Raw genomic sequence first — 27,487 nt, 5'->3', positions numbered from 1 at the left:
TCTGATACGTCGGATAACGTGATGGGGGGCAGAAAGAGATGAGATGCGGCTCTTAATAGTAGTAAGTATAGGTAACGGCTTAGCTATGCATAGAGAGAGTTGGAGAGTAGAGTATTAAAGTTGATATTTAATAGTGGGTATTTATATAGTTGGCTATTATGAGTCTTATTTAGTTTGCTTTACGGCAGCCAATTGTTTATGGTTTGTAGTTGTAGTAACAAAGTAACGAGTTGTAACAAAGTACAGGCAAAGTTAAGCAAACATGCCGAAAAATTCATAGAAACTTTTGAGCGCAGGAATCCACAATTTCAATTCAATTCAATTCAATTCGATTCGGTTAACTTTCGTTTTAGTATTTTTAGTTCGGTTAAAATGGTACATAAAGTGGCTAAATAAAGTACAGCAATACGAGCTACAAATTTAAGGTGGAACTTTGGAGAGCGAAACGCATCGGATCTAATATTTTTGATTTTGATTTTGGGGGACTTTTAGATACGGAGCTTAAGAGTCTGATCGATCGTCCTCGGTGGCTTCATGCAACTTACCCGTACAGTCTACTATCTCGAAAGGTCCTTGGAGGAATACATGGAACATATTTCAAGTCAGAGGGTTATTTTCGAACTTATGGTGCTTGGTAAAACAAAAGGGAACCAAAATTTCAAAACGAAAAGAAATCAAAAATTCTGAACACTGAACCGATCCTAGGCAGGCGGTTCACTGGCTCAGTTGGTTTATGCAAACCGCATAATAAACTTCCAAGTAATGGTAATCGAGGGCATAGTACAAAGATTCTGTATTGTATTTTATAGTTTTTGGTTCACATTTCTTGTGTCGGGTAAGAAAGTTGAGTTGAAGTTATGAGCTGAATAACTATTCGACATATTGCCATGATTTGTGTGCAGAATTTGAGCGAAGAATGAAGCTAGTGCAAGGACACATACCTGCCATTGTTGTGCCGGAAGAGGGCCAGGATCTCCTCGAACGTCTTGTTCTTCGTCTCGGGCACCTTCTTGTAGGTGAATATCCAGAAGATGGCCAGGAACACGCTGAACGGCAAGAACGTGTAGTTCTCCAGGGCAGTCTAAAGAAGAAGAATAAAATGTCACAAAAACGTAAGTGTACCGCGGAACGGCACCCAAATACGACGAGCATTATGCCGGCCACTCACCTTCATGCTGGGGAAACCAATGCCGACCACAAAGTTGGCCATCCAGTTGACCAGCACCGCGATAGCCATGGCACTGGGCCGGGGTCCCTGGGAGAAGAGCTCCGCGGTGATCATCCAGGGTATCGATCCGGGTCCCACCGCAAAGAAGACGACGAAGCCGAGGGTGGCCACCACAGAGAGGTAGGACATCCAGTCGATCATTTCCTGCACATAACCAAAGAACTCCTATACAAAATGCATAGTACTCGCATTCTCGATGTAGGCTTTTCCTCTACTCGCGCTTAACGAACTGTCTTCGAAATAATACGTATGAATATAAGACACAACCCCCCGATAAGCCTGCTCTCTTTTATGCATGAGTTGGTTAGAGTATCGAAAGTAGAAAGTATTAAGTAGTTAGATAAGAACTGGAGTTGGCTGGTCTCGTTTTCTTGGTTCTCAAAGAGTTGACCGCTGAACTGCCGCTCGAGTCTTTGTGGGTCTGAGAATGCTTAGGAATGCTTAGTTGTACGTAAAGTTAGCTATATCTTACACAATTACCAAACAAAGAGTTTAAAACCAATAAATTATGGCTGGAGGTCACATTGAGTGTTTTGGTTTCTGTGTGAGAGTTTCGTGTGTGGGAGGTGGTGACACCTCTAAAGCGAGTTCAGCGCGGTGCTCTGCTCTATTTTTTCCTCCATTTTGGGGGAGCTGGTGGAACTGGTGCCCGGAAAACTTTTGCTGAGTTGTGTGTTTTGCTTGGTTTTGCTTGGTTTTGCTTTTGGTCGGAACTTTTGCTTGCCTTTGAAACTGTGTGGATTGCCTCTAGCGGAAAACAAAGCGTATAAATCATAAACAGAACGAATTCGTCAACCGATTTCGAGTGAGTGTTTTGTGGGGCGAAAGCCTGCCAAGTCGAGAATAGCTCTAATTAGGGGCGGGACAGTTGCGCCAGCGGCTGGCCAGGATATCTCAAATCAGGAACTTGTCTTTCAATGCTTGACACAACCAAAAACAAGTGCCTGATTAGGTACAATTTGCAGGTCCAGCTGGCAGGCGCAACAACTTAGCCTAGGCAACTGAAAAAGTAAATATATCTATTGGCAAGCCACGTGCAAACAGTGTATACAAACTATGAAAGCCGTAAAGCAAAAATGCAGAAAGTCATAACTAACACAAAAGCATTCGAAAGCTAATCATGCATGTGCCACCATCTGCGAAAACATATTTTCAAATCGCAGATGGAGGACGTAATTAATAACTAAAGTGACCAGGTTTTGGCCCATAAATTAAACACACATACGTCTATGACTTAAATGCAATACATCAACGTAAGCACGGAAAAAACTCAAAAAAAGCTATGTTTAATGGCTGGGCGAGAGTCATAAATCTAACTTGTTATAAATTCAAATATATCTCACATCAATAATTTATAGATATACGCGCGGGACAACTGTCATGCTCTTACGTGTGTGTTGGTGAGTGTTTTTGTTTTTATGTTCGGGTTTTTCATGTTTTTGGGGGCTCGAAGGGGTAAAACACAACTTCATGCATAAAGTATATCAATATTAAAATATTTATAAACGCACGCACTCGTTTGGAGTAACTGGGAAATGGGATATGGGACATGGACCAAGTTCTGGCGTTTCTAGGAGTTCACTAAACGGGCGGGAGATAAACAAATGCAAACCCAAACTGGCAGGCATTTTTGCATTCACATTCGCAGGCACTACGCTACAGGAGCAAGAGCAGGACTCGAGCATCCTGGACACCCCTATACTTGCCTTGATCAGGAACGAAATGGTGATGAAGATGGAGAAGATGAACATTCCGCCCAGGCCATAGAGATGCAGGGTGCGGCGACCCGTGCGATCCATCAGCGGAATGGACACGAGCGTCATAACAACCTGTGCAAGAATGGTACATTATAGTTAGCCTTATAGTTATTCTGTAAATCGAATCACTGAATAAATCACACAATAAAAAAAAATATTGTTTGTTGTGTCACAGGAGTCACTTGAAGTGTCTACAAGTACACAGCAACAGGTGAGAAACCTGATCCTTTACAGAGATCCTTTTTCGTTGCATACTTTTAGGGGTACGTACCATTATGGCGCCGATGCCTATCGTGGCGAACTTGGCGCTCTCCTCAGTCAATCCCGAGCTCATGAAGAGCGACGTGGAGTAGTAGAAGACGGCGTTGATGCCGCTGAACTGCTGGCTCAGCTGCATCACGATGCCGATGATGAGGGGAGGGCGCAGGGTGGGCGAGCATATCAGCTCCATGGTCGATATGTGGCTCTCGGACTGCTGGGCCCGCTCCTCGGCCCGCATCTCCTCGATGTCCTCCTCCACGGACCCAGAGGCTCGCAGGCGGCGCAGTGCTACAGATGCAGTGGTTAAAAGGTATAACTCTAAGTTGAATGATCACAAGCGGATGGTACCTTTGCGCGCCTCCTCCTCCCACTGCTTGGTGATGAGCAGATAGCGGGGCGACTCCGGGCAGACGGGCAGCAGGATGAGTTGCAGGATCGCCGGGCAGATGGCCAGGCCCAGGAGGATGGGCCAGCCCTCGTTGGTGCCGAGGATCTGCTCGATGCCCAGCACTTGGGATAATAGTAAACCTACGGTCACAGCCAATTGATTAACAGTTCCTAAGCCACCGCGCAGATTCAGTGGCGCTATCTCCGAGATGTACATGGGCACCAGCGACGTGTTGAGGCCTTTAAATCACCAGTACACACCCATGAATATATGATTGAATATATGCAGTGCAAGGCAAGTACTCACCGCAATTAACACCAATTATAAATCGGCCAAGGAATAACATTTCATAGGAATGACTAACTTTGGTAAATCCCATCAAACAGGCGCCGGCAATGCCGAGCACATTGTTCAACAGTAGCCCGCCTTTTCTGCAATGCCAATCGAATAAATCAAATAAAGTTTTAAGCAATGATATTCATTCGTTATTAGTATTATTATAAGTTAAATAAATTACCTGCCAAAGCGGTTGGCCATCCAGCCGCCGCTGAAACCGCCCAGCATGCCGCCGATGGCGAAAATGGACACGGCCACGGAGTAGAGCTGCTGGATGAACTCCTCGCTGATGTCCTCGCCGTAGCGGTCCTTGTACACGTCCTTCATGAAGTTCTCGATGTTCTTCTCGGGCGCATTGATGACGCCGGTGTTGTAGCCGAACTGCAGCATGCCCAGCACCGCCGAGAATATCGAGTAGGTGAGGAAGAAGGTGAGACCCTGCAAGTTTCGATTTGGAATACCATTAGTGGTGAACAATTCTGCTGGGGGAGTGGGAGCGGGGGCGGTGGGGGATTCGGTGGGGGGATGTGCGGGCGGGTCCATCAAACGCATTGCAAACGAGTGTGCGTCAAGGAAACCAAAGCTTTCCCTTTGGATAAGGCCAATTTTCTAATTGAAACTGAGGCGTAAAGAAACCATAAGATACCTTCTGATGGATGAAAGTGTTCGGATGTTGGAAACCATATCGAAAATCAATGAAATCAAACAAAATAATAATAGTTTTATTAACATTTTTCGCATTTATTTATTTGATTTGGCTACGAAACATATAAGAATAAATAATAAAAAACTAATTAGATAGCTAATATTTGAGATACGTTGATGAAGAAGCCGTGTGCAGTACGTGTGCAGTACACTCAAACAAATCTTTGTGTCACCTTTAAGGACTGAAATTTGTGCCATTTTGGGTGGGTAATCCAATTTTCAAAATTTTATAGGTTGCGAGTGCAAATTTGTTTGAGTGTGGACAGAAACTGATGCCAATCCGCAGAGCATTTGCATCTGTCCGTCATGGTGGCAGTTTCTGTGGTGTTCAGTGGGTTCAGTGGGTTCAGTGGGTTCAGTGGGTTCAGTGGTTCAGTGTGGCTGGGTGGATGGATGTTCGGGTGGTTCTGGTTGGTTCTGGGTGGTTTTTGGTCGTGGTGTGGTGGTTGTCTGGCTCTGGGTTGTTGGTTATTGGTTGGTTGTTGGTAGTTGGTTCTTGGTGTTTCGGTTTGTACATGAATAGAGAAATGAAATTCAAGTATTTAATTACACAACATGGCAAATAATTTAAGCTACAAACTTGTTCTAAAAGTCTTAGCTTCCGTCTGTGCGTGTGCTCCTCCAGTCGATCGACGTACTCGCGCAGCTCCTCGATCTCCTCCTTCACCTGCTGCACGGTGTCCAGTTCGTGCTTGATCGCCACCATGTCGCGCTTCACCTGTTTTTTTGCAACAAATTCATTTTAAGGTATTCATCTCAAATCCTGCAGCTATGGTACAAATTCTAAGCAAAGTCTAGACTAAAGGAGATTTGTTCAGTTCCAGACATATTGCTTTGAATTTGGTCAGCTTCTATTGCTATCCAGACACCCAACTCACCTCGGACACCTCGCTCTGGCAGCTCTCCACGGATTTGGTCAGCTCCTGGAGCTGGGTGCGAATCTCGCACAGGGCCACCGTCGTCTCCAGGTGTCGATCTCCCCGCTGCAGCTCATCGAGTTTCGCTGACAGATTCATGCTCATCACGCTAACTTGCTTTTGCAAACTGTGGGTGGGTCAGTGATCAGTGGTGAGTGGAAGGGTCACGACAGTTTGCCACGGCGTCGAGTGAAAAGCCAAAGAGAATGTCAAAGAAAATGCATTTTAGTCGTGCGCCGGTCGGGAAATGCCTTCGAGTTCATTCCTTAGAGTACTTATTCCACTACGAGACTGAGACAGAGTTATTTAGCGTATACGTAATTTATTTCGCTCTGGCCCAGAGTAAAACGCAAAACGCAAGACGTGAACGAAACGCAACACAAGTACAAACGCAAACGCAAACAAAACGAAATTATTTATGACCGCTTGCATTAAAATTTACTGAGCTATGCAATTATTGAGGAATGAAGCAACATAAATTTTATGGGCCACAGCTCGAAGCCGAGAAAGCCAGCAACAAAAACTGAAACTGAAGCTGAAGCTGAAACTGAAACCGAACAGAAACAGAAACGCACGCCAGTCGCCGAGCTCCTTGAGTCACTCAGCTCCTTGGGCAGAAGTCCAAGAAAGGATTTCTGTGTTGGGCGGACCGGGAACAACAATAATAACCGAGCCAGGCCACTAAGTACATAAAAAGTAACTTAAAGTAAATTGTTGGCATATTTCGTTAAGGTTAAGGCAAGAGTAATGTACAATGCACGAGCATGGAAACTTGACGGCATTATATATATGTATGTACATACATATATACGCTAGTATTTATATATTTAAGCTAGCTGAGCTGTGAGCTCTGAACTCTGGCCCCATTTATCCTGGATTCCGCTCCTCTGCTGGCAACTGTTTCGGATGGATGGATGGGGCGACCCCGACAAAGTTGTAGTTTTAATCCTGTTTATATCTGGCTCCCCTTTGGAATGCATCAAATTTACATTTCCATCAGCCGCAAAGGCTGTGAAAACAAATCGCCATCGCTCTTTGCTCTGCAGTCAAAGTTGTGAGACCTAAAACAGTGGCTATAGTGGAAGCACATTTTAGTTATTTTAGGCTCTCTAAGACTTTAACTTGAAGTTTGTTTTTGAAAGCCATAAAAATATCATACCATTTATTAGATGAAAATATATATAGGGTGGTTCAGATATATATCGCAGATCTGGGCGCATCGGAAGGTGCACTTTGTTCTTTGTTTGTTTTGGGGGGGCATCTAAATCAAATGGCAACAAAAGCGGATGGCGACGTGCCGATATACATACTTCAATGTGCAAATGTACGAATGGGACGACCATGGCGCCCACATTGCGCATACGACACGTGGGCCGGCTTGAGTTGCCTGCGCATTATGTTAATGCAGGGCAGAAGGAGGGGCGTGGACATGCTATCGTTAGTACTGTTATTGTTTTGCATTTCACGGACATTGTTGTGCCGAGCATAAAAGGATTATTTTATGCATACATCAGCGTACAGCAGCGAAACCGAATCTGAATCCGAATCCGAAACAGAAACAGCAACAGAATCGAGAGCAAAACCAGAACCAGGACGAGATATTCGAGCGCATCCTGTGCAAGTTATTGTTCTCTGCGAAAACAATTGCTGGCTGTTGCGTGTGTATGTGTGCTTGTCAGCTGCAGGAATTTTCGGTTTTCAGTTTTCAGTTTTCTGTTTCCAGTTTTCTGTTTTCGGTTTTCGGTTTTGTATAAGGGATTTGTATACGTGAGCATTTAATAAATTTTCTGCCAATTTCTCCCCGGCGTGTGCATTTATTAACAGCTGCAGTGTACGTGTTCCAGGATTCAGGATTCGGGATGCCATTCGAGCTGTTCACTTTAGCAGTTTGTCAAAAGGCTGCGCTCAGTTTTAGGAATATCACAATTTTGACAAGACAAAAGCGGCTCATCCTTTGGCAGGATTTCAATCACATTAACCCACCGAACAAAGTCCGCAGCCAGAGTTCGCCATCCGTCAAGTCTCCAGACTCGCTTCACTTACAGATAAAGTTCAGTTCAGATCTCAGTGCACACAATAAATTCAGCGAATAAATTAAAATCAAAATCGATTGTTCTCATACATCTCGCAAAGCTGTATGTAAGGTTCATCAATCAGATCGAATTGGGGAATCGCGGGGAAACGCGGGGAAACGCGGGGAAATCGCGGGGAATCGCGGGGAAATCGCGGGGAATCGCGGGGATTCGCGGGGAATCGAGGGAAATCGGGGTGTTCAAACCAATTGGCATATAGGACATTCACCAAACGTTGCAAATACTTGTTTTTCAGCCTGTTTTTGTGTCGAGTCTCATAAACTTTTGCTGCACGGCCCGCGTTGCGTCGGCATTTGTAAATCAATTTGAATTTATTTGTGCTCTCGTTGATTTCGTTTTGCAAGGCAATATACTCGTATATATTTTATGATTGGCATGATTAACATTTTGTTTGGATTATGAAATTGTTGGAGTTCGCTTTTTTTGGTTTTTGGGTAAAGATATATGCAAAGCCAAAATGAACGAATGAACGGAAAACAAATGTTCTGTAGTATCTGGTTATTACAGTTTTCTCTCTTTTGGTTTTCGGTTAATTTTGGTGAAGGGACCGCTACGCCAATTAGTCTGGGTTCTGGGTTCTGGGTTCTGGATTTTGGGATTCTGGATTCTGAATTCTGTCTGTGGCAAACATTTAAGCATTGAAACATTTAAACATCGAGCATTAAACCATAAAAAGTGTACAGTAATTCAATGCAGCAACGAAACATTGGAACCGAAAACACAAACAACAAAAGCGGCGATGGGACATTAAACGAGTTGAGAAGTCCTGCAAATATTGTGTGACTGACTGACTGACTGACTGACTGAATGACTGACTGAGTGATGCATTGGCAGGGGATTACGCACGAAAAGGGGCATGTGGGGGGGTGGTTTTTTTGGGGTAAATTGGTTAAGCTAATTATGAACTTGATGACATGCAGGGGCGGGGAGTGGAAACAAGAGAAACAAGAGAGAGCGCTGCTGAAGTGGCCAACCGCAGGCTGATTGACTGCCTGCCGGGCCAAAGGATGTTTGTCAATGGCTTTACATGGCTGTGCGCGAGTGTGGGTGCGAGTGTGCGACTGTGTGGGTGTAGCTGTGTGTGTGTGTGTGTGTGGTGCGAACAGCGACTTAATGGCCCTCAAACACTTTTCGGCTTGTCATAAAAAACACAGCCGAATGGCAACCGCACAGAGAGAAATAAATCACTTCGAATGCCCGTTTTTGGGACTTTTTAATTGCGTTAACTCATTGCGGTGGGAATACTTTTACATGTATATTCGGAGTGCTCTACAAATCACACTTGTAATCACCTTTAAAGAGTTCTTAACATGTACTATATACATATATTTGCTTTCACTTTACATTATTTTTTAGTTTATTCTATGGTACTTTAAAGATTATTTAGGGATATGAATTGAGTTAAAAGTTTCTGATCTTTTTCTGTACATTTTTTATCTCTGTACTGGTTTTTCTCGAGGGTTTTTCAAGTGCTGCCAAAATGGGGAATTCACACCCACATCCACACCCACACTTGCAGCGCGCTCTCTGTTTTTTGCACCCATATGATGAGCACGTTTCGGAAACTTAATTAATTTATTTGAACATAATTGAATTCTAATTGCAATCCATGCGAAAGGATCAAAGGGGAAAAGAGGGGGGCAGCAAAGTGACTGGATTTCGGGCAAATGTTCTAATAATTAACAAATCAATTTGAGGGGCTACGAGTGCCAAAATAGAGAGCAGTGCAAAATGCAGAGAAAGGGGGGGAAAATCATTGGGGGGATTATCATTGCATTACAATATGGCATAGAGCAATGGAATAGAGCAAAAATATTTAGATTTCGTAATTGAAGTTAGTTGGTTGTAATTGCATACTCATTGAGTGGTGTGAATACCAGGCCACTTTGCGTGTGGCTGTTGTTGTTTTCGATGGTTGAGTTGTTGTTGTTGTTGTTCATGGAGGTCATGGAGGTCATGGAGTTATTGTGGCAGTTTTAGTGGTTCAAAGGGCGTTCGGGAATCGGATGATAGAGAACACGTATAGACATTGTACAACATGTGAGGCAGGGGTTTTGGCTGCACGCGAGGAATGCATTTCGCCAGAATTGCGCACTTCCTTCGCTTTTGCATCGTCTGCATTTGGCGAAATGCATTTCTGGCAATGCAGGCATTTGCACAGAACGAGAAAATACATAGCACGCATATACTAGGGATGCCAAATATGTCGATACTTCAGATACTTCAATACGCTACAATTTACAATTTAATTATTCAACAGGTTCTTCTACTTTCAGTTCATGTTATCTGCTACCATATAATCTTCGCATTTAATCTGTTATATTTACTTAATCAAAATATTAACTAGATTATTTAAAATCTATATATCTTAAGAGATTGCCGTATATTTGCCATCCCTAGTACGCACTCAAGTGATTGGCGTGCAGAGTTTGGCAATCAAATTACAAACACATGTGCTCAATCACTCGGTGACGTTTAAGCAAAATAAATGTAAATACGTTTCGATTGAATTGCAATTTTGTACAGCGCGTGACATAGCAACAAAGGCGGTTATGTGATGGCAAAATGGCAGCAAACGCCAAACAAACGCTGCTAATTAACATTTTTAATTAACGATGAGAAGCCATTTAAATTTACACGAACGCAGTTATTAATGCGCCACACAATCAGCTCGATTGGATGAATGGTTAATGAAACGAAAGAATAAAACGAAACGAAACCAAACCAAACGAAACTTGTGCTCTGCATACATGGCGGATGAGTGATGTTCGAATTGGTTTTAATCGCAGCGCGATCTGGTCGCTATTGTTAGTGTTATTGTTATTGGTAATGTTAATGTTAATGTTAAAGTTAATTAATTTTTAGATTAACTCTATTGTTATGTACCTGGGTGGCATTGTGCCCATCATTTTGTTGGCTTTTCTTTGGACTCCGTCGATACGATAAATTGATTAGTTATAGAGTCTCTTTTACAACAATTATGTCTTTATAAAGTCGCTGTGCTCATACAGCGCACTCTGCTCACTGCTTTTCTCGTTTTTCTCGCTTTTCACGCTTTTCTCGCTTTTCTTTTCGGGGTTTGGTGAATGTCGTATGGCCGCGGTTGATTTTCGGGGTCTATATGTGATATCTTTTGTCGGGAAGGTTGCGCAACAAAAACAACACAACACAAAGGCCCTCAATGAATAATTGACAGTCTAAGGACACACGCAGGACACTTAACTGAACATAACTTGCGCAAATCTGTGTGGGAGGAGAACATTAAACATATACATTGCATATTTGCTCGTTAATATATCACAGGCCACACAAATTAAACCGAAAAAAGGGTTTGAGGGCATTATCCTTGTTTATGAGCCCACCAAATGGCACACAAATTAAAATGGAAATTGCAATTTATTTGCGCCCAAACTAAAAACACGTATCGCTCGCTATTTGTTTAATAAATTAAATAAACATGGCGCACGCAAATAAATGCTGTTTATTTGTCTAACTGAAAGCGCATATTTATGGCCACCCAATCCTCCGCTCGCACTGGCAAATTAATGGCCCGTAATGAGTTCCTGACCCCGAAGGTCACTTCTCTCAATTCTCTTTAGTTGCCAGCGGATTGGAGGACTGTGTGTCCAGGATTGCAGATTCAGGATCAGTATCACAGTATCAGTATCCACATTCTACGTACTCGAGCAGCAATTGGCGCAGTGTGGCCTCGTCCTCGCCATGACATCTCAACCTAGACTCGCGGTCTCGATCATCCCGACTCGAGTGGCGCTGCCTTTTGGGGGCGTAGCTGAAGGAGTGCCGATAGAACCTTCCGTTGTTTATGTTGGCTCCGCGATAGGCGTCTATTCCATCGGCGGCACCAGAAATTACAGATGAAATACAGATGGGGTTCTGGTTATAGCTTTGATCTGCACTGACGTGAACAGAAAGTCCTGCAAGGCGTTTGTGAGTGCTGTATACCCAATCACAGGTGCACAGCTGCCACAGGACATTGCAGGACTCTCTCTGGCAAAGGACTACCCACCTTCGGGTCGCAAACGCACGGGCGGTGAGGTCAGCTTGAGTTGTGTAGACGTTGTTGTGGGCGGAGTCTTACGTCGACCACCAAAAACATAATCGTAGGAATCTTCGCTCAAATTGGACACTGCCATTCAGGGGGAAATTGTTTTAAGCATTACAAATCGAGGCTATCTTTTTTTAAGGGGAGGGTGTCAACAAAAGAACACAGGGAGCCGAAATGAAAACGCAACAACTCAAAAATAATATCACAAGCTGTTTGTTTCCTTTTCGTTATCGCTTATACTCACTCTACACGTTTTATGTGACACACAAATATTGTTTGAAATAAGGCAGACATTAAAATAAACATAAGAACCAAGGCAAATATTTAGGTTGTCGAGATTTTGTCATTTTCATTTTTCATTTATCATATTGTAGTTGTTTGTAGTTCATAGTTGTTGTTGTAGTTGTAGTTGTTGGTATTTATGGAAGAATAGAGAGCACAAAATGTGGCAGTTTGTTAGCTGGATTTCGGTTTTCACATTGGACAGCACACACAAAAAGGCAGCTAAAGGTGCTGTGGACACACACAAGTAATTTTTGCGTTCAAAAATTTCTTACAAAGCGGCTGTGACAGCCATTACTCGCTTTTTTTGTTTTTTTTCGCTTCGCTCTAATAAACAATTTTGTTAAAAAAAACACACACACACAGCAGCGTTGAACACTACTTGAAAAATTCGAAACTTTGAAATGAACGAGGTTCTTGTGGCAACGCAAACAAATCTCTTATTTTATATAGTCAAAAAGTGGCAATACAAACGGCAAGCAAATATATAGAACTATACAAATAGAGAGAGAGAGAGAGAGATAGAGTGTGTGTGGGAAAGAGATAGAGAAGGTTGAAAGTTTCGATATATATTAATGGGCGACTGTTGGACTGATTGGTTTTTGAGATTTGACTGATTGATTGATTGATCGAGCGAATGCTGCTGAAAATGCTAAACAAAAGTTTGGGGCAAAATGCGGTTCTCGGTGGCGGTGTAGTTCGAGTGTAGCTAGTGGTGGTCGTACAGGGTTACACCTGTACCGGTGGACTATGAGTGTCGTGTTTGGTGTTTGGTGTTTCGTGTTTGGTGTGGTGGTCATGTGGAGCAGGCAAGTGTATGTATGTATGTGTGTGGATGAATGAAAAATAAATCATAGAAACGAACCGACCAATCAAAGACCCAATCTACACACCAATTAAAGTTGCAATCAATTGGAAATGGCACAACGCAAAAAAGCAAAGAAAACCAAATCAGAAATTTGATACAAAAGGTGCAAGAGTAACTTTTGTAATGGGCGCAAAAAGCTACACAAAAACTCGGGCCAAATCAACGCAAAAAATATATGTATATGGAAATCAAACAAATAATGCCCAAACAAAAGCGGAAGAACTGCAGGCAAACAACAGGGCCACATATACGAGTGTGTACAGCACCCAAATATGCAGAAAGTAATTCAAAGAAAGTAATTCTCGAAACACAAAAGGAAATCTCAAAGAAAAACAATTGACGGGCACCTGGAAACACGCTCAGTGGCTGGAGCACTTGGGTGGAACGCAGTGGCGGCGGCAGCGGGGGCAGCTGTCCAAACGGATCTTGGTCGTTCGAGATGGAAGACGTGGGCGGTGAGATCATCGAGAGGTCACCAATGGTCGCCATGTCATTACTCTGGCCAGCTGCACACAGTCGTAATCAGAGTTCGATGCGGAAGAAATAGAAACACAGCAAGTCATTAGAAGGATTAAAGATACTTATTTCGAGATACTATATATATCCTTAAAGGGTCTCCAAATATTAGAAAAATAAATGGGAAAGTTTTCCCCAGTGCAGCTGCAATGAATAAGAGTTCCGCAGGACCCGTTGAGATTGGAAGTGGAGCATGCAAAGGCTTTTAATTTTGTCCCCAACGTGGCAGCTTGGCCACAAACAGCGGCAAAGGAAGGGAAAGGAAAGGAAAGTGGCAAGGAGGAGCTGAAGGCAAAGGATGTGGCGGAGGAAAGCCAGGCAGCGCAAAGTAAAAGGTGTGCGGCGCCATATTTCGCACATAAATTGTATGCCAGCGCCGCGTCCCCGGGTCCAGTTAAGAGCACCAAGTGCCAAGGACCAAGGACCAGGGTTGGAGGATGCGGGAACAAGGACGAAGGACGAAGGACTAAGGACGAGGCTGCACGAGATGGCGTCGCATGCATGGATGCATACGCAAAGCATTTACGCCAACGCCTCGCCAGTCACGAACCGGAGAAAAGGAAAAGGACCCCGCCCATATGCGACTATACATTCGTACATATACGATATATCCTGATATGAACGTGGGCGGCCGATCCGCAGGATTTGGCCAGGCTGCGTGCCTCTGCATAAAATAGATTTGCGTTTTGCATCCCCGGCAGGCGAAGGAATCAAGCGAGTACCGCGGACTGCAAGGATATATCCGGTTTTCTTATGGGGAAAAGGTAACTTGTTTATATAATGTACGCATAGCAATTGCATCTTTTCAATTCTCGAACATTTCACTGTCTTCTCGGACATGGGCAAAGTTCAAGCTGCAAGGCTTCCCTGCAAAAGGATCAATTAGGACTCAATGGCAGGAAATTTATCCTGGGAAACCCAACAGAGTTTTCCCCCCTTTTTCCTTTTGGTGCTTGGATTTTTTCCCCATCTATTCCAACTACATTTTTTTCGCATTGGCCATATGCAAACCTTTGCAGGACTTAAACAAGAGAGAACGCTATAGTCGAGTTCCCCGACTATCTGATACCCGTTACTCAGCTAGTGGAAGGGAGAAGGAGAGTCTTAAACACAGTTTTTGGCGGTTTGTAGGCGTTATAGTGGGCGTGGCAGAAAGTTTTTTGGCAAATCGGTAGAAATTTACAAGACTAATACAAAAATGAAAAAATATCAAAACATTTTTCAAAAGTGTGGGCGTAGCAGCTTTGGGCGGTTTGTGGGCGTTATAGTGGGCGTGGCAGAAAGTTTTTTGGCAAATCGATAGAAATTTAGAAGACTAATATAAAAATGAAAAAATATCAAAACATTTTTCAAAAGTGTGGGCGTGGCAGCTTTGGGCGGTTTGTGGGCGTTAGAGTGGGCGTGGCAAAATTTTTTTTGACAAATCGATAGAAATTTACAACACCAATACAAAAATGAAAAAATATCAAAACATTTTTCAAAAGTGTGGGCGTGGCAGTTTTGGGCGGTTTGTGGGCGTTAGAGTGGGCGTGGCAGCATGATTCGACAAACTTGCGCTGCGTCTATGTCCCTGGAGTCTGTATGCTTAATCTCAACTTTCTAGCTTTTGTAGTTCCTGAGATCTCGACGTTCATACGGACAGACAGACGGACAGACGGACGGACAGACGGACAGACGGACAGACGGACAGACGGACAGACGGACGGACAGACGGACATGGCCAAATCGACTCGGCTATTGATCCTGATCAAGAATATATATACTTTATATGGTCGGAAACGCTTCCTTCTGCCTGTTACATACTTTTCAACGAATCTAGTATACCCTTTTACTCTACGAGTAACGGGTATAAAAATGCCTCGTTGGCTGCGATAAATGTGCCCATGGCTTCTCGTTGTTGTGGTTTTGCCTAAGCACCCCACTTCGTCCTTACCACTCACACACACATGCACACACATACACACACACAGCACAGAGGGCAGACAACAACAGCAACACGTGCTGCTTTTTCTACGGTTCGGTATTTTGAATTTTTATTATTTGCAATTTGCGTTAATGTTGTGGAAAAAAGCATGTGGCTGTTATGGCTTTGGCTTTGGCTTTAGCTCATGTCCTTCCCCCTCTGCTCCCCCCCTGCTCCACCCCCCTGCTCACGACCCCTTTCTTGGCATATTGAATGGCCATTTGTGTCACACACAAGCACACACACTTGCGTACACACGCACACACTAATGACCTCTTCATGGCCGCTCCATCCAGCGGATGAATGCAAGAAATGTGGGCAAATTATGGGCCGATTCAGATGGCGGAGGATCCTGCGTCCTTTATCCCTTCCTCGTTATTGACAAAATGATTTGTAAACATTTTGCGCATCATTAGTTGGCACTGCTCGCAAGAGATGGCCTGCATTGCCCCATTTTCCCCTGGCATTTAACCGATTAAAATCGTGCATGCATCAAGCGAATGTCGAACGTCGTTTTTCTCGTTGGTTTCGGGGGAAATTCCCGGAACACGGCACAAAAAAGGACTCTTCATTTATAATTTCTAAGTGTATTTGCTCGTATTTCCCCAGAAAATGATTTTCTGATGCCAAAACATTTCACATTCATTCCAAAGACGTCTTAATTCGGGTAGAACTAGTTTATTGGAACTTGAAGTTGTCAAGTTTTCTCTCTCTGTGGCCGCCTTGCACCTGCTTAATGTTAAACTCTTTGCTGACACCGCAAAAAGGGGCAAAATAAAAGTAAACTGCTTCCGGCTTCAATTGCATCAATGGAAATGGCAGACTGGAGTTGAGGGGGAAAGGTGGTGGAAGGGGGAAGGGGGAAGAGGAAAGGGGGCCGGGCAAATATTTGCTTAAATTTGTGCTGAGGTTAAGCTTTTTGTTTGCCTTGCCTTTGCGGAGGCTCTCGGCAGAGCCAAAGCAAAGTTGATGACATCCAGTGGCCTCAGTGGCATCAGTGGCCTCCGCCGCAGTCTGGGCCAGTTGCAACCATGTCCTGCGTCCTGCGTCCTACGAACTGTGTCCTGCGTCCTGCCTCCTGTCCCCTGACATAGAAAAATAGTTGTGGGAAATGTGATGTGCAGGGGCTGAAGCTGCGTTTTGACTGCATGCCAAGGCTGATACTCCACTCCACTGACGACGCTGATGACGCAAGCAGTCAGCCATGCGAATGTGTGTGTTCGGGCATTGAGCAGTTATTCATGGGCGCCGAAAGGGGGTGTGCCTTCGTACACGGCAAAATGTCAAAAATTGTATGGCACATAACCGGCTAGAGTGCAAACTTTATGGCCAATCAAGATGCCAGCTGATAGAGTCAACCGCAAAACTTATTAGCCAGCATCCCACAGAAGAGTTTGTCTTGAACCCAAAAATTGGCCATTTTAGCTAACTGGAAATGGAAACTTACTGGTAGTTCTCCACTTTTTTCACAGTGCACCAACTTCGAGGCCTGGTCACTGACAAAAGTTGCCTGCAGTCCGCAGCATGGTCTCTTCTGTTCTGGCAGCTATGACAAGTGGCCTCCAACTGGGCCTCCAACCAGAGCTCGTCCTGCCCATCGGGAGTAATCGGGCATTATGCCATCCTTGCTGCGCGGCATAATTCCTAGCTGGCCACGATAATTGATACCCTTTGTCAGCGCTCGACGGCAAATCAAATTAGCGAACAGAATTGAAAACTTATTTATGCATGAGAGGCCGCTAATCATTTTTCGAGAGCGAGTAATTTAAAATTCAATTAACGAGCCGCACAAACTGCAAGGGGCTTCCGCACCACTTCCCCCGATAAATAGAGAGATAGATGTTCCCTCTATTCAGGGACGTAATCATGTTATAATGCGCAGTGATAAAAAGCCTTTTAACTCGGCTTCTTGGGGGGCTTTTGTCTTAAGCGATTTGTCTACCCAATACATGATTGATTAAATGAAACACACACACCTGCAACCGCAGAGAGAATGCAAGCTGTTGTTGTTGCTGCTGTTGTGTGTTCATTAATAGGCTTTTGTCTCTGCTCACCGCAAAAATTATTGCTGCTCAAATGCACTTGAATGTGGCATTGTTTCGAGCACCCCCTCCCCGCCCTTCTGCACTCCCCTCCATTGAAGTGCATGCAGCTCAGACCGCAAAATCCTTAAATGCTGCATTAATGGCCACACGCACACACATGCACACATACACACACAGACACACACAGACTCACCAAAACCCTTGGCCAAGGATCGGGTAAGCCGAGTGACCTCACTGCTGCCCACACAGATCCCAGTCCCCTCGATGATATCACAAATTAAATACACTTGCACGTTTGCTTAACTCGAAATTCAACAAATATTGAGAGGGGCGGCGGCAGGGGGCGTGGCAGCTGCAGAATAGCTGTGGATAGCTGTGGATAGCTGTGTAAGCACGTGTCTGGCTCGAGCACTTGACAATCAGCACTCACAACAGCCGCCAGTCGACGGCACTGGCGAACGGGGATATAACGGCAAAGGATTCGGGTTTCGAACAGTGGAGCACACGGCAAAAATATACGGAAATATAGTAAACAATGATTGCAGATTTGCAGCCAAAAGTGAACAGGAATACAAAATCATTGCAGACTTTTAGCCAGAAGTCAACAGAAATACAAAATCATTGCAGACTTTTAGCCAGAGAAGGAGAAGATAAGCTGGAACTGTCTACTTTTAGGCATGATCTTCATTATCTCAGCACAGATATATACTCAATCTATTAAGATTCTATAACCCAAGATAAATTAAAGTTATTTTTTAAAGGCTAGCTAAGTAAATTATGAAATATTGATGATGGCCCACCGTTCGGCAGTTGGACCTCCAGCTTGTCTTGGCTGTTGGCTTTTGGGATGCCGATGGCGATGGCGATGGCGATGCCGCCATTGTCATTGCTTGTTGCTCTCGCAAATTCGCCGCATGCCGCATGCCGCATCCCGCATCCCTGGGATGCTGGGAATCTACGAGGAATATTGACATTGCGGCCAGCTGTTAATACAAGGCAAACTCTCAATTTTCGGCTTCGATCTAGCCATCCGTAGCTGTTGTTTTCGTTATTCTCGACCGGAGTTTGCACGTATTATGGCATGTGTTTGTTTGTCAACATGCCGCAGTTCCACTTCTACTTCTACATCCCATCCTCCACCTCCACAAGGAGAGCACTCACCATCATTATTATGGGGCGCCCTTAAAGAGGCATAACTGTTGCGGCGCACACGGCGTATGATTAATTTCGCCGTCGACTGCAATCCATCAATGCAAGAGTTTGGGGCGCATAACGCTGCCATGCGGCAGTTTAAGCATAACGATCTGACATTTTTCACATTATTAAAATCACTTGCGAACGAAGAGTGACGAGCGCGGAAAAGTTTAATGGATAAAATATCACGCATACGCCGCGTATGGCACGTTAAGAATGATGTTCGCCATAAGTGCAAACCGTTTCCTTATAATTTTCACTGCAGTATCAGGCCATGATGTATTGGGTATATGGGGGTATTTTGGGGATAAAACGGAAGCCAAATAAAGCGAAACTTACCGGTGCACATAGGAAAGCCATTTCGTTGCCAGTGCCGTGGGAAAAATGTGAATTATCCTCCGCTTCTTCGGCTGCTGACTAAAGAACTTTCGGACTCGGACTCGGACTCGGACTCCGATTCAAAATCCTCCGCAGTCAAATGCAATCGCCTCGACCGACGTGCCTTCCTGGCTTCCGTTTCTGGCACAGCTGCTGGTGGATTGCGCCTCTTGCCTTCCTGGCAAATGATAAAAACTGGCAACGCACTGCTAGAAAATATGCAATTTTAATGCCATAAATTAGTTTTGTCGTTTGCCGAGCACCGGAGAGCTGCAAAGGAGGAGAAAAGGAGAAATAAGTGAGTCAGAAGTGCAGACTGCAGCTGTTGGACGTGGACGTGGAGTTTACTTTCAAAAGGGGACTGTATATTCTGTGAATTCCTAGCACTAATCACCTGATTCCATTAGCACACCAGCTTTAATATTTGCTTTTAGCCAAAGTTGCCTGGTTTTTCATAACAATAATGCCCGAGTTGTCTTGAGAACTATGAGCTTTTCAGCGTCAAGCTGCAGAAGTTGTAGTTAAATTGCTTAAGTGCTTTGCAACTTTTAATGTTTCAGAAATTTAATAGTACTAATAACTGACTGGAAGTAGGAAAAACACAGTGTTGCCTGAAAAATACTTTTACATAGGAGCGCCAATTTTAAACAAAAATGGGGGTAAATTTATACTCTGCTGAAAGGATTTTCCCGAATTAATTTGCAATGTTAGCGTTCAGCTTTAAGCAACTGGCTGACATGCCAAGCGGCAAAATCACACAACCGCATTTAAATTAATGCTGTCAGCACATCAGTGGGGGAACTTGGTCCTCGATCCCTATCCCCATCGCCTTTCCCATCCATTTCCGCACAGGTGTGCGGCTGCCAACTGGCAAAAGTCAAATTAAATTCTATTTTTAGGCGCCCAAATGCCGCCGCCTCTCGTTTTCCGCTTCCCATTTCCATTTTGCACTCCCCCCAACCCACAACTCTGTTAATTACTCCATGAATTTGATAGTTTTCCATCAGTGCGGATCACACACGGGCCTGACGATAATAACGATGATGATTATGTGCAAAATGAATATGCAAATGGGGCAAAACCGTGCGGGGTGGCAAAACAAGAGCTCTTGAGTATATCGAATTCGGGCTGCGGCCCCAGAGTTATGATACCAATTAGAATCCGGTTATCTGGTTATCTGCAGCGATTTGGCTTGAATTCGCTGCTCAAGCAAAAGGCGAGCAAGGAAAATCTCTGGCAGTCGAAATGAGCTGGAAAATGCGGGGGAAAAAGGCGAAACAGCTTGCGCAGAATGAGAGAATGAGAGTGCAGTGGTAAACTTAAAGCAAGTCAAGTGGATGCTTGAACACACAGTTTAAGTCCAAATCTAAGCTGAGCTGTGCACTTTAAGGCATTTCAAAGTGTGCAAAGGAAGACACAGTCCTAATCAGCTGCATACTTTCTAGCTATGAGTAGAAGATGAAATCCCTGCAGTGCTAATTAGTGTTTCTCTGCGTGTAAATTGGGCTCCCTTCAAAGTTGGCTCTGCATCACGGCTAATGATGCGCATGATGTGGCGGCATTGTCCTGCCATTTCAGCCCCATTTCAGCCCCATTTCGCCGCCCATTTCAGAGAAATCAACTTCACTTCATTTGCATCTTCTGCATCTGCATCTTCATCTGCATTCCCGCACTTAAAGCTTGCTGGCTTGCTGGCTTGAACTGGCTGGATGAATAGATGGCCTCCAACGGAGCGCTGCACCGCATGGAATTAATATTAATCGCAGCTATGCATTAAAGCCGCTTTTAGCTCCTAGCTTTTCCTGCCTCACTTCCTTTGTTGCAATGTGTTTATTGTGAGTTTTATTTATTGCTCTGCGGTCGTGGCGGTTATTAAAATTGCCCCCGGCAATTTGTAATCATTAGGCATTTCGCTATCCTCCCCCGCTACCCGGAAAGTCACCAACCCCCCACCCCCCGTTCTACTTTCACCGCTTTCGCTTTGCACACTTTTGGGCGCCCATTTGACGGGCGGCTGAAAAAAGTCAGTGACATTCTACCCGCACTAACACCACTGCACTTATGCAAATCTCACACAGACACCACAGCCTCAGAGAGCGAAAGAGACGGCTGCAGGCGGTAGAGAGAGATAGAGAGGAGATAGTGGCATTTGCACATTTAACGTCCTGGCATCGCCCTCCTTTCTCCCATCTCAATAGTTGTAGTCCTGGCTAAATTTGAGTGGCCACTTGACTAAATTAATACGACACTGCAGCAAGTGCAAGTGGGCAGTGGGCAGGACTCGCCCCTCACCCCTCTCCGCACCCCATCGCCTGACTTTCGGCCAGCAGTATGAATAATCATGACGTCTAACTACTGCTCCTGATTTGCACATGGAAAAATAAAAGGCGAAAACACTTTTTGCACAGTGCACTTTTCGCAGCTGCAACCAACGAAATCTTGTCAACTTTGCAGTTTTGCCTCCAATAATTTACGAAGGCATTTTTCAGCTACCAAAAGTATTCATCGGAACATGTGGCCCGTCGTCTTGCGCTGTCAATTGCCTTAAATGCAATTTAATTTTCCACCTGATGATGTCCTGTGTGTGAGGCCTTTGCACTCACGTGTCCTTTCCTATCACAACAAAAGTACCAACAGGAAAACCTCTGCGCCAAGAAGAGCAAAATGAGAAAATCCCAGCTGGATTGTCGCCGTTGCAAACTCACACACACACACTTTTTACTTCGTACTTCGTCCTTCGCTTTCGTCCTTTTGCCACCCACAGCCTCCATTCAAGTTGCCAAGCAGCCAAAGGACCTGGTCCTCTTCCTTGGTCCTCCTCCCTGGCCATGTCGCTGTCACACTTGGCTCGCAGTTTTGTGGCCAGGCCAGGGCTATGAAAATAACCATAAGGCAATTGCCCAGGCGGGTTGCAAGCCGTGCACGGTATCCTTGCCCCTTTCAGGATCCGCAGCCCCCTTCCCCCTTCCACTGCGGTGGCACTCATAAGCCTTGAATGGTAAATGTCAAAGTTACTCCTTAGCGTAACATTCGACACATCGGGCGTTGAGGTGTGAGTGCGTCCCTGAGAGTGTGTGTGTGTGTGTCTTGGAGTGAGTGTGTGTGGATACGTACACTGTGGTCAATGACGAGAAAGCTTTATTACTTTGGGACTCTTCTTTCGAGATTTATGATTTCACAGATACTTTTGGACACCTTTAAAAGGATTTTCAGAACATTCGTTTCTGTTTTAGACATTCTGATATATCAAACTGCCCCACTTATAGTTTGTTTAAACATCTTGAGCTGAAGCTTCTTGCCTTGCAAGATTAACCTCCCATTTTGCACAGTGCACGTTGGGTTCCAGCCTGATTCTGTGCCCAGCCTGGATTACATTACACTAAGTTCTGTGCAAACACAGTTGGCGCAGTTCATTAACATGTTACACGGAGTTCAGTCGGTCTGGGGACTCGACTCGGTTCCACTTTGGATTTGGGATAGAGGACGCAGGACGCAGGATGTTGGATGTTGGATGTTGGATGTTGGATGTAGGATGCTCTTTGGGTCTGTGTTTGTCTGCGCAAATGTATGCGTAAGCACAATATGCCAGCCTATCTGGCTTTCTCAGTGTGTTTCTGCGAGTGTGTGGGCGTGGAGCAGCCCTTATGCCATATGTGAGTGTGTGAATGTGTAGGTGTGTGTGTGCTTTATGCTTTCTTTCCCATTTTACCGACGCGGAAGTGTTGCCCCAGCAGCAGCAGCAGCACTTTCCACTTGAATGTGGAGCGGCTCAAAGGCCGTGGAACGCCCAGTTTTGGAGTGTGTGTTTTAGTCTAAGCTGTGCATTTAAATGTAAAGCATAAATAATTAACAGACCTCAGAGTCGGGCCCACGAATGCGACTCGAAGGGGCGGAAGCTCTTCTCCTAATTAGGCGTTGGGGTTTCTAGATCACCATCAGCTCTATTCTCCAGTTAATTTGCAGTTTTAATGCGTTCTGCACTTGTGGCCAGTTGTGGTTGGGGCTAAACTTTTAACCGAAATAAGGCAGCCAAGCCAGATTCCTCCACTCCCCGCAGCTCCTCTTTAGATCCTGTCCCAGGGATCCTTGCAACCAGCAGGCAGCAGCCGTTGAATACTTTGCGGCGCAAACAAAACCAATCCCCAGTAGCCGCAGACCAGCCACGCCCCCTCACCATATATGTTGCACGTCAATGAGTCCCGAAACAAAACCCCAAAAACAACTCACACACACACAACTCACACACACACAACCACACACTCAGACAGGGATATAAATGTGCACAGCGAGAAATAGCTACTCAAAGCAATGGTAAATTACTCTTAGGCATAGATATTTAGTATAATATCAATACCTTGATTCTGTTAAGCATACACTGAACTTATATATTTTTGGAGTGCAAGAGAAAGATTAGTGTTTCTTTTTTGCATGTGCAACGTTGCAGGACAGGCCTTTCAACTCGCTGCAATTTGTTTTAATGAATCCATCTACATCCACATGCACAGCCAGATTCACATTCGCATTCACATCCTCGTACCCGTTGCCTTTGCCGTTCCCGTTCTCATCCTCGTCCTTCATGCAGGCCACAGGATGCAGTGGGAAATGGTGGAGCAGGATGTGGGATGTGGAGGCATGGAGTGGTTGCATCTCTGGCCGGAGAGGAACTGATTGTATCAACTTCCTAAGTGGATTTTGCAGTCCAACTGGCATTAAGCTCTTGGCCGCAGGTAATTTCGTATGAATGAAAAGCAAAAGTCTGTGCCCCGTTTTCCCATTTCCCATTTCCCATTTGCCAGTTTTCGGATTCGTATTCTGCTGTGTTTTCTTGCGCTGCTGCAGTTCGTTTTGTTGCCCGACTACAATGACTTCAGCCTGAAGTCCTCAGTCCAAATGCTGGCATTTGCCTACAGTGGTGTCTCGTTATAAACTAACCCACACTATAACTAAAGTAGGATGGCAGCTATTCCTACTCACCACAGTGCCCACTGTAACTTTGCATATGAGCAGCTAGCAATTCCTGGAGGGGCTAGAGGACCTAACTACCCGAATCTCCCCGAGCGTCAAATCACTGACATTTCATGCCTTTTTGAGGTTTTCTGGTCGCGAGCTCCGCTGTCCTTGCCATCGTCCTTTTCACTCCTGTTTTGCCGCTTTCTCCTCGCCTCTGTAGTGACATTGTCTTTTAATAAACATTGAAACCTATGGCTGAGCAGCGAAGAGAGAGAGAAGGGGGAAAAGGTCCTGGGAATCCGCCGACACAATCCTCCTTGGTTCCGTTATGATTTTTGTTTGCCTGTCGAAACTTTGCTTTTGAAGGGGGCGACCCCTCCACTCAACTGCTTCTATATGCGACTTTTCCTGCTGTGGCTTTTCGCACTCATGAATTTTTGAGGGGCATCTCTGCAGTTGCCAGAAAACAGAAAACAGCAACTAACACCAAGTCCCTCTTCTGCTTTTCCACTTTTCCACGTTTCATCCCGCCTTCACTTTGGCCCGGAAAAGTTGAAATAGTTTCAATGCAATTTTCATGATTCGATGTTTGGAGGAAAACTGCTGCAGTGTGGCTCCTCTTCACCTCAGCAGGTGTGCCAAACACGAGGAAATTGCTCCAAACTGACAGAAAATAGAATGGCTTAATGCCGCCAAAATGGCTTGACAATTTTTAAAGCCCATCAGTTATGGTCTTAATGTATATTTGGAGTAAGTTCATACTTCATATTGCTACAAAAGACATAACCTAGATACTAGTTATCTGACCACAAAATGATATGCTAAAATACATTATGTACATAAAAGCCACTCCCTGTTCTCTCGGTGTAGAGTGATATGGCCAGCTTTGTCTTCGTTGCGTAGCGAGGCACTCTGAATACCCGAATGGGGTTTCCAGAATCGCAAACATTGTCAAACTCCCAGAGTTCCCTGAGCCAATCAATCCGCACTTTTAATGGGATTTCGATGCAGTTCATAAAATTCTAACCGCCTTCTGGAAATTCTGTGCCTTAATCCGCAACCGACTTGTGCTTAATAATCTGCAAACATTCCACATCTGCTCGTCATCGAATTTCGATTCATTACTCATTAAATTGGAGCGCATACGGACATCAATTTTTTCTGCCCATTTAAGCCACTCGAAAATATCGCATAATACAGTTGGGTAAAAAATGAGCAAATGTGCAGGCAATTGTTTCTGATGGATTCACCTATAATTGGATGGCATTTGCTCAGTTGCGTGGAAGAGCCATAAAAATCATAAACATGCGAAAGGTGGCAAAAAAGGGTTAACCGACATACAATAAATATTGGTTAAGGTAAACTTTAAATCCGAAACTCTGGAAAATCCGAAAACTATTGATTACTCTGAGCGAGCAATGTCCAGAGTTAAGATTACTTTTTATAAATTCATTACTAAGATTCCGATTTCACTTCGTTACTTTCTGTGCAGATTAACTTTGTGCTCGTCATGTTAAATCAATAATTAGTTATTATCATGATATTGCTATTTTCGGAGGCTATTTCAAGTGCAGCTGTTTAAAAGTTATCTTTTAAAGCCAGAAAAACATAATCAAAGCTATTTTGATTCAAGTCTTAAGGGGCAATTTTGTGAAAGTGCGACAGTATAATTAAAAGTACGTTGTTCAAGAAACGCTTGGCATTGATGTGATAACACCTTGGAAAATAAAGCACAGTTAACCGCAATCAGTAATTGTGTTTGCCTTCCGCAAACAAAAACCACTTGGCAAACTTTGTCATTCATAAAGTTTATGTTTGTAACTTGCAGTTGTAAATTTAACTTATCAGTTTAACTTATCACACTTTTCAAATTATTAAGTATATGTGACTAAGATTTCCATGAAAAAAGATCTGCATTTCTGTTCTGCTAACCCTGATAACATATAATATTACTCACAATATTTCTATATAATTCTTTAGTTTACAAAAAACCTATTAATAAACTTTTTGTTCAGTTGAAACGCATAAACACGAGTGTCAATTGCCGTGACGCAATGTACTTGCAATAATTTATTTTTTAAAGTTACTTGCGAAGAATGTTTTTTGTGTTCAACCGGTTGTATGTGTTACTGGATATTTACTGTAATCGCATCCGATATCTACGAGCGAAAAAACCAATGGGAAAAAGAGTAACGACGAGCGGCGTTGAAGTTTGTGTTTGTTGTTTTTGCTGTCTCTCTGTTTGCACAGTTTAATTCATCTTTTTTTGCCGGCCGCCGAAGGTTTTTAATTGAGTTGAGCTGTGCTTATTGTTGTTGTTGTTGCATCGTGATTTTCGTTGTAAAATTAAATGGAAATGCAATTGTTTTTAAGCGCGCAAACTTGCTGTAATATTCGTTTATTGCTTTATCTCGTCGAGTTCTTTCAACTTCACCGCTTTCTCCGTCTCTTTCTCTGTCTCTATCCTCTATCTCCTTTGCCGTCTGTCTCCCTCGCACTTGCACTTGCTCGTGTGACATGTCATTGCCACTTGTCGCAGTGAAAGAGAGAGAGAGAGAGGGAGACGGATGCATTAAGATCAAAGACACATTCTTCTGTGCGTTCCGCTTACCTCTCCTGCTCCTCACTGCTTTCTCGAATTAATGTATGTCTCGAAATAAACACGGAGCGATAGCCCCTAATTATTTATTGATACAAGTGATTGGCCAAAAAAAGAACAGCGACCTTTAACGGTAACAAGCGCACTTGAGATATTGTCGATTAGCACTACGCGACTGATAACGAAGAGTGGAAGGAACTACTGCACCGAAAACACAACACTAATTAGAAATGTTTACACCTAGACGAAAAGTAACACCCGAAACACGAAACACGCCGCATGGAAGTAGGACTGGAAGTGACTGACGGCGGCGAAGTTCCAGATCAGACTGAGCTTTGGCCTGAAGAAAAGTGGAGAAGCAAAGGCGCGAAGAGTGCGAGCGGATGAGAGCTACCGAGGAGAATGGGAGACTGGGAGACTTGGAGATTGGGAGATTGGGAGATTGGGAGACTAGGAGATTGGGAGACTAGGAGATTGGGAGACTAGGAGATTGGGAGAGCGTAAGCCGGAGAGCCGATAAACAGTAAAACCTGTTGGTGATATGCTTACTGGCGGAGTGAGAGGTAAAAACAATGCGAAGGGTATGCAAGAGGAAAGGCAATAGCGGAGAGGGAGGCGTAGAGGAGCAGCAAGAGAGTTCCAGCCGACGACTGGAATACGCTTACAAATGTTCTGGAAAAGTGCATTCATAACAACTCATATAAAAGTACAATATCACACATTACATCGTTAATCTATAATGAATTACTGTGCTTATGATTTTCGCTAACTTTCAGTAAAGTGTACGTTCACATAAACCCATTTTACTAGTTAAACAAAGCAGCTGCAGAAGTTCAGTAACTGATAGAAGTTCCAACAATAACAAGTTTTCCATATTCCAATATACAATATATTTAGCATACGCCTTGTTGCTAATTACGTATACGACACGATGACAAAAC

General features: G+C 44.1%; 1 protein-coding gene across 1 annotated transcript in view; it reads right to left on the bottom strand.

Moving 5' to 3' along the window:
- The window catches only part of LOC120450536 (glucose transporter type 1), a 35,628-nt gene extending 8,760 nt beyond the window's left edge, over positions 1-26,868 (bottom strand). The window contains 14 exon segments of the mRNA XM_039633627.1: positions 942-1,081; positions 1,169-1,372; positions 2,935-3,057; positions 3,257-3,534; positions 3,595-3,873; positions 3,941-4,065; positions 4,152-4,408; positions 5,256-5,393; positions 5,554-5,719; positions 11,368-11,530; positions 11,713-11,832; positions 13,249-13,407; positions 18,959-19,206; positions 26,559-26,868. Of these exon segments, the coding sequence (XP_039489561.1) occupies positions 942-1,081; positions 1,169-1,372; positions 2,935-3,057; positions 3,257-3,534; positions 3,595-3,873; positions 3,941-4,065; positions 4,152-4,408; positions 5,256-5,393; positions 5,554-5,719; positions 11,368-11,530; positions 11,713-11,832; positions 13,249-13,407; positions 18,959-18,968 (2,162 nt within the window). The 5' untranslated portion in view covers positions 18,969-19,206; positions 26,559-26,868.
- Positions 26,869-27,487: the final 619 nt, after the last annotated feature.

The sequence above is a fragment of the Drosophila santomea genome, chromosome 3L, assembly GCF_016746245.2.
Source record: "Drosophila santomea strain STO CAGO 1482 chromosome 3L, Prin_Dsan_1.1, whole genome shotgun sequence".
NCBI classification, from domain to species: Eukaryota; Metazoa; Arthropoda; class Insecta; order Diptera; family Drosophilidae; genus Drosophila; species Drosophila santomea.
Note: the sequence above shows the minus strand (reverse complement) of the source record. Positions and strands in the feature narration are given on the sequence as shown.